Below are 15,976 nucleotides of genomic sequence, written 5' to 3' on the forward strand. Positions count from 1 at the left end.
AAAGTATAAAAAAGCAACCCTTGGCTTAACTGTATTTTTTTATTATTAAAATCCCCACAAAACACTAAAACTGCTGTAGGTGTCAGAGAACACCATGATTAAACTGTCAGGAATAATTCAGAAAGCAAAAAACACCAAAAATCCTACCCTCTTGTTCACACTGTCTCTTGAGTCTAGGCTTGCCTTTGTGGAAGGGAGGAGACATAAAAAGGGAAGGAGGGAGAGAGAGAGAGAGAGAGAGAGAGAGAGAGAGAGAGAGAGAGAGAGAGAGAGAGAGAGAGAGAGAGAGAGATGATCAGAGCGCTTGATCAGAACCACCTGCTGGGGGAAGAGAGGCATATCTGTCTTGCTCTTGAATTCTTTCCATCTGTTGGCTTGTGTAGACTTGTCTTCCTCTTCTTTTTATCAGTTATTTGCTTAGGTTTTGGGAAGGCATTTGGGAATCTGCCTATGGAGATAGACTTCATTGGTAGAGGGAAACAGGGCACGGGCAGTTTTGGGGCAGAGGAGCAGCTTGGTTTAGGGGGTCAAAATTCTAGTCAAAGCTTTCTGAGCCTTCTGCTTCTGCTCTGTAAACTCATTCTCCAAGACTCTTGTCTTTCTGTGGGTCATATTCTCTCTCTCTCTCTCTCTCTCTCTCTCTCTCTCTCTCTCTCTCTCTCTCCCTCTTTCTCTCTTCCTCCCTCCCTCCCTCATTTGTCAGGAATCTTTTAGCATGACTGGGAAGCCCGTGCTTCACTACTTCAATGGAAGAGGCAGAATGGAGTCCATCCGGTGGCTCTTGGCGGCAGCTGGGGTAGAGGTAAGATGCCCTGGAGTTGTTATTTTGGTTTGCATGTCTTTTGTTGAGCACTTACTTGGTTAAAAGTCATAGAAAGCTTTATACTCTTTCCAAAGAAAAAGTTGCTCTTGACAAATACTCTTTAAATGCTGGGCTGCCAGTGAGTTAGTTTTTTTTTTTTTTTTTTTTTTTAAACAGGTGATGAATTATGGATATTATGCTCATCCAAGATAGTATAAATAGTGCTCTATAATAACTAATAAGGAGAGGTAAGAAGGAGGGAAGGAAAGAAGAAAGTATGAGAAGGAAGGGATCTCAGTTGGCTTCAAGCTTCTCTCAGTTTGTTCTTAGCAGCACAGTGAGACCATCATCTAATCACATTTGTCTCAAGAGCATCGAGAAATGAACACTTAATTATTTTTTTACTTTTATCATTATTTGTGTGCATGGAAGGGTACATGTGGCAAACATATCTGGAGGCCAGAGGACAGCTTGTGGTAGTTGGCTTCCTTTTTCCACCATGTGGGTCCTGGAGATCGAATCTTGCTACTTAGGCTCAGAAGCAAGCACCTTTCAGCACTGAACTGCTTTGCTGGCCTCCTAACAGTTTGTTTAAAAGTGTAGAATGTCTCACAGGAACCAGGTTTAGCAGTACATCCCTGTAAACTCTGAAATTAGGATGTGGAGGCAAGGGGATCAAGAGTTTAATGTCATCTTCTCTTACATCACAAGTTCAAAGCCAGCCGAGCCTGCATAAGACAGTTTCTCAAAAACCAAGCAACAGAAGAGCTTGGTGTAAGATCAAACCACTTGCTACTAAAATTGTAACTGTTATACACTTTGATAAAATTTAAAATTACTTAAAATTCTGTTTTTAATTTATCTGTCTGTCTGTCTGTCTGTCTGTCTATCTGAGACTGGGTTTCTCTAGTAGCTCAGGCTGGCCTGGGACTCATGATGTAACCCCAAACTGGTCTTCATCCTCCTCTCTCTCTTTTTAAGAATGAATAATATTTTATTATTCTAAAGAATTTCATATGTGTATGCAAAGAAAAATGATCATACCCACCCCAGCATCCCCTTAAGCATTCCTTCTTCTTTGTAATTTCATGTCTTCATTTTTCTTTTTCTCTTTCTCTTCCTCCACCTCATTATCCATATTTTTCTTTTTGGTAACCCACTAACTCCAGTTAGTGCTACCTATATATGCGTGGTTGTGTTCCACGGGAAACCTACCAGTGGCTAAACCTTCTAAAAAGAATAATTCTCTTTCCACCAGTAGCTATCAATTGCTGTAGCTCCTCAGTAAAGGACAGGGCCTGGAGAACACTTTCCGAGTCTATGCTGGAGTTTTGACCGGTTTGATCCTGTGTGGGGCTTATGCAGGTAACCACAGCTGCTGTTGGTTCAGGAGTGTGACAGTGATGTAATATCCAGAAGACACCATTTCGCAGCATTTCCCCATCTTCTGGGCCTTATATTCTTTCTACCTCCTCATCTGTGATGTTCCCTGAGCCTTGATGGTGGTAGGGATGATAAAAATGTCCCATTTAGGGCAGAGCACTCAGTATCTTATCCTCAGCACTTTGACTATTTGTTCATCGCTCTATTGACTGATGTCAACTGCAAAAAGAGGCCTCTCTGACGAAGGTTGAGAGAGGTCCAGAGTATATGTGTATAAACACATATTTTCAAAGGGAAATTAATGACATGAACATTTAGCAAAATAACATCAGGTTCTACACCAGGGCCTATGATTTTCCTATACACATGCTTTTGACCAGGATCGCACTCCCAGGCATGAGATTCATTCCTGTGGAGCAAGCCTCAAATACAACCAGAATGCAGTTAGTTACCTCCATAACATGCTACTATTGGACTATGGAATGTCTTGCCTGACAGATTTGTAATATAGCATGCAGAATCTATCACTGGGCAAGACTACTGTTGTCTTTTCTTCTCCCAGAAGGCTCCATGCCATATTCTGGTACTATGAAAGCTAGCCAACGGGGAAGAAGTTTACCAGTGGGGCTGAGATAGCATTCTGTATACTCTGTAAACAAAGTGTGCCGTATCTTCAGCAATGGATTTTGTCATGTAGTTATGGATAGCCTGTGTTGTTTTAGAGACCTCTGGGGCCTCTCGGCCAATAACCTGCAGAGAGGTGTCCCATGTCTTGGACTGTGATTTTCCTTTAAGAACCCATGACTTTTTGGCGGCATTGCCCCGCCAACGGAAGGTAACTCCATGAAAATTCTATTTACTCTCTTACAGTTATATTTTGAAGCTAGCTTATTATTAGTAGATCTCCACAAGGTTTTCTCTTGTATTCTTAGTTTTGGTTAGCCCATTACCTATTCACCTTCCTCAACCGCATGCCTCCACCAGCACTTAATCCTTCAACCCCCTGTACTCCCCTCCCTTTTTATGTATCACATGATTGTACTCTCTCTCCAATTATATTTGTCATTGGGTCGGCTTGTCATATATCCTTCCTTTGGGTTAGCGCCCTCCCCGACCGTCTTTCTTCATGCTCTAGTAGGTCTTTTTCCTTAACTCTTTCCACCCTGAGTACCCTCCCTTTCTCCTTTTGTTTTGCCTGCCGTCTACTATCCTACCTCTCTTAAGGAGTCAGCCCTAATGGTCCCTTTGTAGTTTCCTAGCTTCCATCTGTCCTCTAAGCTAAACACTCAAAACAAGAGATGTGAAGCTAGTAGGGTCTGTACAGAAAAGGAAACGTGCAGTGTTTTGTCATTCTGGGCCCAAGTTACCACACTCAGTATATTATTTTTTTTCAGTTTTATTCACTGAGCTACAAATTTCACAATTTCATTTTTTTTTTACAGCTAAGTAATATCCAATTGTATATATGCACCACATTTTCCTTATCTATGTTTCTTTTAACAGATATTAGGTTAATTTGATTTCTTAACTACTTTGAAGAAACCCATTACCCCCTTCTTACTCTATGGCAATAATTACATAAATGAATATGGACGTATCTGTGTAGTAGGATATAAAGCCTTTGTCTGTATGCCCAGGAGTAGTATAGCTGGGTCATGTGGCAGTTCTAATTTAAAATTTTTGAGAACAGTCCAGGTTGGTTTACAAAGAGGCTTTACACCCCCACCAACAATCAATGAGAGTTATGCTTTCACTATATCCATGCCAGCATTTTTGCCATTTCTATTTCTGATAATGATAATTCTGACATGGGATTTTAAAGGAGTCCTAATTTGCATTTCCCTGGTATCTAAGGATAGTGAACATTAAAAAAAAAAGTATTTATTAGCTATTTCTATTTCTTCTTTTCAGAACTCGCTATTCAGTTATTGAGTGCATCTTTAATGGGGTTATTTATTTATTTGATGTTCAATTTTTTTAGTTCTTTATATACCCTAGATAGTAATCATCTGCCAGGTGAATATCTGGAAAAGATGATCTCCCATTCTGTGGGCTGCCTCTTCACTTGCTTACCATTTGTTTTGATTTACAGAAGCCTTTTTTATTTTATGTAATCCCATTTGCTGATTTAGGTCTTTTCTCTGAATGCTACTGGAGTCTTATTTAGAAAGCCCTACTTGTTCCTGGTAGTGAATGTGGCTGTATTTGAGGCATGTCCCGACAATATGAGGAAGGCTGAATTTTAAAATAATGGACCAAGTATTTTTTGGTACAGGGAATTCCAAAGCTGCATATATCAAGGTGGTGGCATGGTTATTGCTTGCTGCATTAACCCAGTTCAACAGTGACAAAGAATGTAAGATTTGACAATGTAGGGAAACAAATGAAAGTTTGGGGAAGAAACATACCTAGGGCATTAATGCGGCAAACCTGGGAGTCTGGTTGTCATAATGTCCCTGGAGAACGTTAAGTGAGGGAGTAGGACCAAATGTGGAGTGGGGTTCGAGACTGAACAAAAAATAATGAAGCCAGTTAAATGCCAGTGTTTCTTATTCTACTTTTTGATCTGGGAACATATGAGGAGTCCCCACATTTGCCACTAATTAGCCTTCCCCCCCCCCCCCAGACAGTAGAGAAAATGATTTATAATTGTATATATTTATAATTATAAAAATTTATACTTTGTTTCTCTAATAAGGAATATTAACAACAAAGCCAAAAGCCCAGCAGGACCATCGTATCACTGAGCATAAATCTGTGCCATCAGTTCAGCCTTTATAGTTTTACACTTTCATCTGTATTCCCAACCCATTCTTGTGTGTCTTTGGGAACGATTCATGTAAATGACCCCTTTTTTTTATGTCATTTGTATCTTTTTCTTCTTATTCTCAGTTGGATAATGATAGAGTTACAGATGATTAAAGAGATATGGAGTGATGTCTGTAAGAGAGTGAGAGAGATGTTAATAATACTTTAATAATAATTTTAAACCTTATTTTTGTGCATTCTTTCTTTAGAATATGAAATTTTATAAAGCATACATAGCAGATAGAGTGAACTCAATACTTACCTACTAAAACCACAATAAATATTTTAAGTATAGATTTTTATAATGCATTCTATAACTTGTGTAAAAGTATTGTTACTATTTTTAGAGAATAAGAGGGCAGATTTTTTTTTTAAAATAAAAGATGGTATAATTCCTCATAATCTGTAATATAGCTGTTGAATTTCAGAGTTCAGGTCACACTTGTCTTCAGAAATCAGAAATGAAAATGACCTCATACTGGAATTTAGCACGGTCCCAGTATTCAGAAATGCTGAGGCAAGGTTGTGGTGTGCTTGAAATCTTGGCCTAACAGGAGGCTTAAGCTTTTAATCCTATTTAACTTTCCGATGCCATCAACTAAAAGCACCATATTCTTACGTTCTTTTTCCCATTCCTTAGTTTGAAGAAGAACTTTTTGAAACTCGTGAAGAATTTGAGAAGTTAATCCAAGGTGAGAGGAAACCTTTCTCTTACTTCTAGTGTTGCCTGAGATCAGAGATGGTCATCTGCTACTGTGAAAGGTCCTTTCTGCTCTCGCTGCTCCAGTGTTCCAAGAGAGCAGTGGGAATGCTGGACAGTAACTACCAGGATCCTGTTTCTATGTAAGGAAGGCAGCACCTGAATCTTGTGAGTAGGAGGCGGCCACCACTAACTTTTTAAATTGTGATAATTATGGCTCTCACCATTTCTGCCTACAACTTGAGATGAAAGCTTCTGTAATTGCTCCATGGTACTGCCCTGTTGGTACTTTGCAGCTTTCCAGTATATAGGCTTATTTGTTTATTATTTTAAGATGAATTTTTTGGCTTTTTGAGACAGTGTCTCACATAACCAAGGAAGGCTACATGAACTGATTATGTAGCCGTGTGTGACCTTGGACATCCATTCTTCCTACCTTCATCTCCTGAGTGCTGCAATTACAGATGCAAGGCACCACACACAGCTAACTTCTTTATATTAAATTCTCTCTGCTAAAGTACGTTGTGTGGTTTGGCGACTAGCCCAACTCATGCAACTTTAAGGATTATAAATGGAAAAGTGTAGGGCAAGCCTCACTGTTGCCCTTATGAGATAGAGGAGAGAGAGTGAACGAGTGAGTGAGTGACAGAGACAGAGAGAGACAGAGACAGTATTCTTTCTTTCTTTTTTCTTTTTCTTTCTTTCTTGCTTTTTTTGTTTTTGTTTTTTTTGTTTTTTTGTTTTGTTTTTGTTTTTGTTTTTTTGAGACAATGTTTCTCTGTGTAGCCTTGGCTGTCCTGGACTCACTTTGTAGACCAGGCTGGCCTCGAACTCACAGCGATCGCCTGCTTCTGCTTCCTGAGTGCTGGGAGGTGGTATTCTTTCTAATCAAAGAATCATTGCTATCTTGCATTCCTTATCTAGTTGCTTTTTCTTCATTGGTTTGTTTTTCTACAAAGCGTCTTGGGAAAGTTGAAGAAATAAGACCCAAATAACTGTCATCCAGATGGGTGCTCACCTGTAGAAGATATATAAAGAGCAAATTTCAAGAAAGACTTTGAATTCAAAGTGAGGGTCATTATTTATGGGTGTTCTCTGACAAGCAACGGTGAGTGATAGAAAGATGTCAACCATGGCACGTGGCTTCAGGAAGCAAGCAGATGGGGAGGAGGGGTGGGTAAGAAGGCCTGCCTGGACTCAGAATTACAACGAAGGGTGCTGTCAGAGTTCAAAGGTAACAGGTGTCTAAATGAGGGGCACGGCCTTAGGAAAAGACACCAAGGATGTAGAAAAGGAGAAAGCTGGTCCAAAGGAATGCTTTGTATCCACATGCATCCAAATGTCCTAAGATAGCTAAACGCTTATCCAAAGTATCATATATGTTTTGTATTCTATACAATTTGTAGATAAGTGCACACATATTTCTTCTCGTAGTTTCTAACATATACATTGATAAATGGATTATATGGTCCTATTTCTTAGAGCCTGTAGAATGAAAGGAAATGGAGTTACTACTCTGAAGACCAATAAATAATCTAGTTTCCCTTTGTGTATTTTAAGGTGGGGCACTGATGTATGACCAAGTGCCCATGGTTGAAATCGATGGAATGAATTTGGTGCAAACCAGAGCCATCTTAAGATACATAGCTACGAAGTATGACTTGTATGGAAGGAACCTGGAAGAACAAGCCTGGTACAAAGACCCTTTGTTACTTAGAGCAAGAGCCCAAACCAAACCAAAACAAAACAAAACCACCCCAAACCAGAACACTAACATTTAAAGGCCTTAGAAGTCAGAATCATGGTATAGCTATTAATAGACTGATAGAAAGCCTACTCTTGACTGGAAGATTCTGCTATGTCCAGTTCTAAAGAGAAAGACTGTCATTATAGACCCCACTCCACAGCATTTACCTTAGCAGTGACTAATTTGGGTAACTACTATGTTTTTTTCCTAGTTGTGATTTTGGCTTTCATTAATAGATGGAGTTAGGTATTTTCTCATGAATCTATGCTTGCCTCTACCATGTGGGAATGGGACACAAGAATAGAGCACAAGAACTCTCTGACTCACACATTTTTTAGAAAGAGGGGCTCACCTAACCCTGTAAACCCAAGACTGGAAGTCATTGTAGGAAACCGCCGCATCAGGTTTCCGCTGTTCTACACCAGCTGCCCCCAAACCCCAGCTTCCTAGACACAATCTAAATGTTTTGGGCATGCTGTAGGCCTTTGATGATTGGCAGCCCGACCTCTGTCTTTGTAGTTTTGTGAATTGCTGGCTGCATTTGGAGAGATTGTCAGACTTGAGGTGTTATGCCAGACTATTATGGCTGTTCCTCTATGAAGTAGAAACCGTGCATCCATATTTTTTATATTAGTAGCTGTTGGTGCTCAATGCTATCATTTTTGTCCATACTTAGTATTTAGAGTAATTATATTAAAAATGGCTTCCCCTCATTTACTATCTCATATATGGAGGTATAGTTTCCAATTTAAAAAAGTACATTAATTGTACGTCCTTTGTTTACCTGTTTTTTCACAAAATGAGCTGATTCACCTGTATTCTATAACAGTAACCAATTTTATTATTATTATTATTATTATTATTATTATTATTATTATTATTAGTTTTTCGAGAGAGTTTCTCTGTGTAGCCTTGGTGGGATTACAGGTGTGGGCCACCACACCCAGCTATATTTTCAACTCATACCTATATAATCCCACAATGGCCCTAACACTTTGAGTGGAACTCTTGGAAACCTAGTACAGAAGAGTCGCTCTCTCAGTCCTGTGAGCTAATTCCTCAGCTGGGTAGTCCTGAGAACGTCTCATGCAATGGTGCTCTTATGTCTGGGCCCTGGGCTGGGCAATGTGAACACGTGGGCAGGACCGGACATTTCTTTCTCTTTCCACGTGGCTGGATGAGGCGTCCTCAAATCCTGTGATTCTCACTGTGGGGTTCTTACACCGAAGCTAGTTTCCCTTAAAGCAATGTAAAATGACGACCTGCTGGAAGCTACAGGACGTCATATCCTCGCTTGTTCCAGAGTCTCTGAGGCCCTTTGCAATCTAAGGCAGAAGCAGCAAGACTTTACAGCATCTTCAAGACGCTCAGTGCTGTCTCAGGGTGAAGCTTCAGGACCCGTGGTTCAAAAAGAGCAGAGATTTGTCTTTGATCAGGACAGAGACATATAATGTGACCCCAAAAGGCTCTTCACTGTGTCTTGATGCCCACTTTTCCCATTCGTTCCAGGAAAGTTGTAGGGAGCAGGAAGTAGGGGCTTGTGGAGTGAAGTCTGTACCCTTTAACATGCTGCTCTGAGCAGTTGAGAATCTTGGATCCTTATGGAGAGGTTTTGGACAGGACAGAGGTCCCTTGATACCTCTTCTCCCGCATGAAGCAGATGTATACCATATTTAAACAAATACCACAAACACTATATTTACTCAATGTATTACTTTATTGTTACTTTATACTTCCTGTGAACACATTGCATTTTATTTGTAGTGGTGTTGAATAATTAGTACAACCATACATGTAATTTGCTCACACACTTTGGGCTGTAATTTTTATTTCCTAGATTAATCTAGAGGGGGCAGAGTTTTGCTACACAGCCCAGGATCACCCCACCCCCACCCCCCACCACCAAGCACTGGGATTCCAGGCTTGTACCATTGTACCTGGTTTCAGCCTGAGCTTTATTAATACCCTCAGGGTACCACTTGCTGGTATAAATACTTGACTGGAGTTCATGGAGCAGGATCCCGTGGGAACCCTGATAACCAGGCAGATGAAATGGAGATACTGTGTAAAATGTGTCTCTGGTCCACAAAATGTTCTTCCTTGTAATGGTGGTTGATGCTCATCTTTTCTCTAGGATTGATATGTACGTAGAAGGCTTGAGGGACCTGAGTGACATGATAATGTACTTTCCACTCTCCCTGCCGGAAGAGAAGGAGATGAATCTTGAGTACATCCTCCAACGAGCCACAGTGAGATTCTTTCCTGTTTATGAGAAGGTGAGCATTGAACGTGGCCTGTCGCGTGGCTTGCATCAAAGAGAAAAAAACATCAAACGAAATTGAAAACAGAATTTCTTTGGTGGATAAAAGATTTTAAACCCTCTGTGAAAACTTGACACTCTTTTTTTACTTGTCTGAAACAAACCTTATTTCCTTCCTTCCACTAAGGTTTTTCCTCTCCCCTTTCCCTCCCTTCATTCCTCCCTCCCTCTCTCCCCCTTCCCTCCCTCCCTTCCTTCCTTTCCGTTCTTCATTTTTGTGTGTACACATGTGTGTGTGTGTGTGTGTGTGTGTGTGTCTGTGTGAGTGTGCAGATTAATACACCTGTGCATGCACACAGAGGCCAGAAAAGGACACATCAGGTATCATCCTCTGTCACTCTGCACTTACTCCTTTAAGGCAAAGTGTTATCCCTAAACCTAGAACATGTGTTTTCACAGTTAGGCTGGAAGCCAGCAAGCCTCAGTGCTATTCTGTGTCTATCCCTGTTAAAGCTGGGCTTCCGGGTGTTGGGCGGTGCCCCAATTATTGTGTGTGTGTTGGGATACCAACTCCAGTCTCCAAGAAAAAGCCCTCTCAGCTAGGCGTGATGGTACACGCCTTTAATCCCAGCACTTGGGAGGCAGAGGCAGGCCGATCTCTGTGAGTTTGACGCCAGCCTGGTCTACCAAGTGAGTCCAGGACAACCAAGGCTACACAGAGAAAACCTGTCTCAAAAAACAAAACAAAATACCAACAAACAAAAGGAAGCAAAGAAACCCTCTTAACTTTTGAACCATCTCTCCAGCCCCTATTGAAGTCCTTCCTGAATCTATCTTGTTTTCAAGGATTTTAAGCATAACTCCAGTCTGTTTGTGGTTCTGGTGCTGATAGACTTTCACTCTTATGTAAAATAATGCCTTGTAAACAGGATCCCCCAGGACATCCCACAGAGGGGAGTGAGGACCAACATCTTTCTCAAATGCTCTGGTCAGCACCAGAGCCTCACGGAGTCCATAAGGTTAGCAGGCCTCTGGGAGTCATGGCGACTTAAAAAGTAACAGTGTGTTTTGTTTCACATTGCTCACCTCTGCAAAATGGTTCCTGAGAACTCTGTGCCTCGCACACACATTTAAAGCGGCCGTCCTAACTCCAGGGCTGGGTGGTTCTTCAGTGACAAGTGCTTTTTCTTCCAGGTGCATTTGTTATCATGAGTACAGGTGTCGGAGAAGGATGATGAAAAGTTGATTCTTGCTTTAAAAAAAAAAATAGATGCATTTTCCCAAACTTACTAGCATCACTGGCTTTGTTATCTTTTCTGAGTTGGATGACAAGCTTTGCCTTGAGTGATTAGTACATACATTTAAATGTATTGATCATGAACATACCAAGTCATGCATATTATTTATTACTGTGCATTTGTCATGAATTACAGGTACCCAACCTTCTTAAGCTATGGTTTTCTCTTAATGACATTTAGTAAGTTATCAGTCTTTTTGATCCAAAATATATAAAATTATAAATACTATATACTGCAGACTGTCTCTATACAGATTTTCTTTCAAAGGCATTTGACATATACTCATCTGTAGTTAGCACATAATTTAAGATATTTAGTCTTCTAGTTTTAAAAGTAGAGTCAATAGCATAGATGTTTAATACCACTATCTCTGTCAATCTGTCTTTTCGTGCCAGTCATGGGGATAAAACCCAGGGCTTTATGGACACAAGGCTATATCCTCAAACACTGCTCTGTCAGACTTTTCCCCTATATTGCCATGAGACACAGAGGCTTCTCTCAGGGTTAAAAGCAGTAACGATATTAACATTTCTATCAACACCAACAACAGTGATGACTCATCTCAACTGAGGGCCAAAGATAAAGCCATATGCATTTTGCAAGCACTACCTTTTAATACTCAGTAATTACAAGAAAGAGGTGTTATTATCACTCCCCTTATAGATGAGAAAGTCATAACTGAGAATAATGTGACCAATGGCATATAATTGATAAGAGTCAAAACTTGCATTCACAACTCTATAAATATTGACCACATGTCCAAGTCTATAATAAAGAGCATAAACTTTTAGGATAGAATATATATTAGTGAGATCTATTCCATATTTTCATTTTTTGTATTCAGTCAATTTTAACCTGACATATAATTTACAACCGTATTAGAGGAACACTTGCGAAGAAAAGAAATTCATGTCTCCCCATGAGGAGATTCTCCCTGTATACCTACGGTAACTGTCCGAGATGGGGTGAGGACAGAGTATCACTGCATACCAAGAAGAGCCACCAGGCTAGGGTGCTGTGTAACTCGCAGGGCAGGTGCAAGGAGATGGAAAGGAAGCAAAGAAGGGTGAATAAAGAGTGTTTCCTGACTTAAATGGTTCAAACTAAGCGGAAAGCCTCAGAGACGCAGGGTGGGGTTTAAGCTCATGCTGCTGGCTTGCGGCAAAGAACAGATTAGCAACAAGCTTTAACTTCTTAAAGATCTCACAAACTAAGAGTGCTTTAATACTTTAATTTCTATGTCGAGAGTGGTTCTCACCTTCTGCCTCCTCCGTCCCAACCCACCATGCAGGCCCTAAGAGACCACGGACAAGATTTTCTTGTGGGCAATCGGCTGAGCTGGGCTGATGTACAGCTCCTTGAAGTCATCTTAATGGCTGAAGAATGTGAACCCAGTGTCCTCTCAGGCTTCCCTCTGCTACAGGTAATGCTGAAATGCAAGCCCGATGTTCGCTCGAGCTTCTCTCTGCCACAGGTAATGTTGTCTAACAGCTCATGGGGACTTCAGAGGGAATGGATGTATGCTACTTTTTATTCCTTCACTTGGTCGTCCTTCATCGTTTAAGAACTCACTTTCATCCTTATCCTGCAACCTCTGATAGAAATATAAAGATGCCGCCACTTAATGCATCTAGTCCAGAAAACAGGCAGGTACCTTCCATATAATGTGCTAAGTTAAAACAATGAGAAAGCAAGTAAGTGTCACCTGGACCATCTCAGAGATCCAAGGGAGGCTTCCTGCAGGAATTGAATCTCTAGGGCTTGGCCTGGGATGTGGCAGAACCTTAATAAAGCTGCTTTCTAAGCTGTAGTTGTAGCTCTGAAGAAGGCTGAGGCAGGAGGATCTTTAGTTCAAAGACAGCCCAAGCTACATAGCAAGATCCCTTTCTCAAGAATAGACAAAGATTTGCTTTGTTCTCTGGGGGTGGGTTGGGCAATTAAGACAATAGGATATGACATAGCCATTACTTAACAACAACAGTGACCACTGATGATGCTTATCGTATGCCTCTTATTGTACCAAGAACCAAACACACTTTTACTCCTTCATTATTCATCCTCAACGTGAAGGGTTAGGAAATGTCTATATTGTGACTTGGTGCAAGGACTGGGATTCAGACTTTATCTGATTATACAACTGAACCCTCAAACTTTATAAATTCAAAACACACTACACTATAAACTTATTTAGAATTGCTATTTGGTTAACTTCACTTTTTTTCAATGTTGCCTATTTTGTATTCCTGGAAATTTTGCTGATCATATACTGATCCATTTATTGTGCTTTTTTTAAAAGTAGTGAAATCCAGAAGCATCTAATACCTGAGACATGGCTACACAAATGAGACTGCATCCATTGTATAACTTTATGCAGCCACCTAAAGTTGTTTTCAAAGATCATATTACATGAAAAATGCCGATTGTCTAAGAAAATAAGGACTCCCCTTACTTGGCCCTTACTGTGATGCTCTGATATTTGCTTTTATATATAATACATCATCAACAGCATTGTGGGTATGGGCTGTCACACATTTAAGACATTAGGATATATTTTTTAAGATTAGATCAGTTGGTTATAGCTTATGAATATTTTGTTGCTCATGAAACATTGCAACTTGCTTCTTTCAAGGTCAGCACCACGTGGCAATAATATATCATGTAGGGTATTTCCATTATTCTCCTCTGTCCCACAGTGTGGAATGCACATTTTATTATTTGTTTCTTTCAAAATTTGCACATACACGGAGTCGCACATACACACTGCCACACACACATTCAAACATACACATTCACACACATACTCAAACACACACACACACACACACACACACACACACACACACACACACACACGTCCTGGAAGAGGTCAGGAGAGGGTATCACATCCCTTTGAGCAGGAGTTAAGGGGATTGTGAGGAGCCTGATGGTGCTAGCTGAGCTCAGGTCCTCTGGAAGACTGAGAAGCTCTCTTAGCCAACATACCACCTCTCCAGGGAATACAAATTCCCATGTTTCCCTCTCATTTGTAGGGACACGCCTCCTTTGTATTTACTTTGCTGCATTCTTTTTTCATGGATTGTGGCCTTTTACATTTTAGGACTTCAAGGTCAGAAGCAGCCAAATCCCTACAATTAACAGATTCCTCCAACCTGGAAGCCAGAGGAAACTTGCGCTGGATGAGGAATCCATCAAGACTGTGAAGGACATATTCAAATTTGAACGAGGCATGTTTCTTAAGAACATGAGCACAATAGTAGCTGAGTATTAAGATGCAGACACAGAGGTCAAGGCTACTCGATTGACACTTCACAGTGTGTTTGGATCAATGACCAGAAAAACGCCCTGAAGCATGTTAGTAAAGAAATAATAAATATGAGGAAATAAACTACTGAAAACTTACAATAAGCTAGAAAAGCCTACTCCTGTTTGAAATAAGACATGCTTCCAAGAATGACTCCAGAGAACCCACGCAAGAGTCCGCCAGCTTCTATACAGTGCTAGAATAAACGTGTATGTAGTGAGTGAGTGTGTGTGTGTGTGTGTGTGTGTGTGTGTGTGTGTGTGTGTACGTGTGTGTGCATCCCTGTGCTTGCTGTGGCACGTGTGTGGAGAGGTCAGAGAATGACTGACAGGCATAGATTCTCTCCTCATATCCTGTAGGCTTTAGAGATGGAACTCAGGTAATCAGATTTAGCAGCCTTGCTGGCTGAGCCACTTGCTCACCCTCAAAGATTATAAAACAAAACTCAGCAATAACACACACACACACACACACACACACACACACACTACACACACACTATGGAGAAGTCATTCAGTGGCAGTATTGATTACAGTATCAGGAACTGGGTCCTCTCTTTGTCACTAACCCCCACTTTTGGTCCTCCCCAGCATCAATGATCATCTCAGGGCAGGGACATAGCTATGAAGTTGTCTTGGCAACCCCTCCCCACAAATAAAAATCACCACACTAGATAAGCAGAGAGCCACACTAGAAAAGGCTACAGCAACAAAAGACCACGAAACTGCCCAGGAGGCCATAACCCACAGCAATATACTGCTGACACTTGAAGTATTTCTGTCTTAGCTTGGTTTTTGCCACAGACATCTTTATATACTGGATCAAGCTATAGTTGGTAGGTTTTGATCCTGTTTTTATATTTTATTATGACATTATTAATTTACAGTGACACCAACTAAAAGCATGATATGCAAATGCCTGCTCAATATTCTATTATATAGATAAAATATTTATGTTTCTTTCGTGGTGAATTTCTAGGCAGATTTAGTATTTCAGATTATTATATTTTCTATTATAAGCTTATTATATTTTCTATTAGAAAAACAGTCATAGTATTTGTGCACAGGCTTTGTGTACTTCTTTGAAATAACTGGTGAAAAATGAAATTGTGTACCAAAGGAAGGCAATGTTAGGGCTTTCAACACACAAGGGTGGTTTCCAGGAGGAATCAGAAACAGTTTCTCTATCTTTTATTTGGTAATATATATTTAATTTCATGGACAGAATCACAGGATCAGGGCTGTGGCTGCAGCTCAGTGGCAGAGGGCTTTGCCTGGCATGTGCAAGGCCCTGGGATGAGTCCACAGCATTGAAACAGTAGCAGGAAACTAACTGATAACTAGCTGTGGGAAGGAGACACTTTCCCCAGAGACTTGTGTGCATGTGCGTGAGCGTGTGCATGTGTGTGTGTGTGTGTGTGTGTGTGTGTGTACACTTGGTCCCCAGCTGGTGGCGCTGTTAGGGGAGGTTAAGTGGAACCTGGAGGAAGTAAGGGGCGGGCTTAATTCCTTTGGCTTGGTTTCAGAGCTTCAGAGAGTTCAGCTCAAGGTTGGAGAGCTCTATTGCTTCAGCCCTGAGCTGAGACAGGGTATCTGCATGGTGGGAACATGGGACCCAGGAGGCTTCCCAGCTGATAGTAGCCAAGAAGCAGGGGGGGGGGGAGGGAGGGAGGGAGGG

The 15,976-nt window shown here is 40.9% G+C and overlaps 1 protein-coding gene across 1 annotated transcript; it reads left to right on the forward strand.

Moving 5' to 3' along the window:
• The first annotated feature begins 705 nt into the window (after positions 1-705).
• Positions 706-14,500, forward strand: LOC127195522 (glutathione S-transferase-like). Its single transcript, XM_051152957.1, has 6 exons — positions 706-802; positions 5,634-5,685; positions 7,254-7,386; positions 9,575-9,716; positions 12,290-12,421; positions 14,096-14,500. Exons 1-6 carry the CDS (start codon positions 716-718, stop codon positions 14,264-14,266), a joined length of 717 nt encoding a protein of 238 aa, XP_051008914.1. The 5' UTR covers positions 706-715; the 3' UTR covers positions 14,267-14,500.
• The last annotated feature ends 1,476 nt before the right edge of the window (positions 14,501-15,976 follow it).

Source organism: Acomys russatus, chromosome 11 (genome assembly GCF_903995435.1).
Source record: "Acomys russatus chromosome 11, mAcoRus1.1, whole genome shotgun sequence".
In the NCBI taxonomy this organism is placed as follows: Eukaryota; Metazoa; Chordata; class Mammalia; order Rodentia; family Muridae; genus Acomys; species Acomys russatus.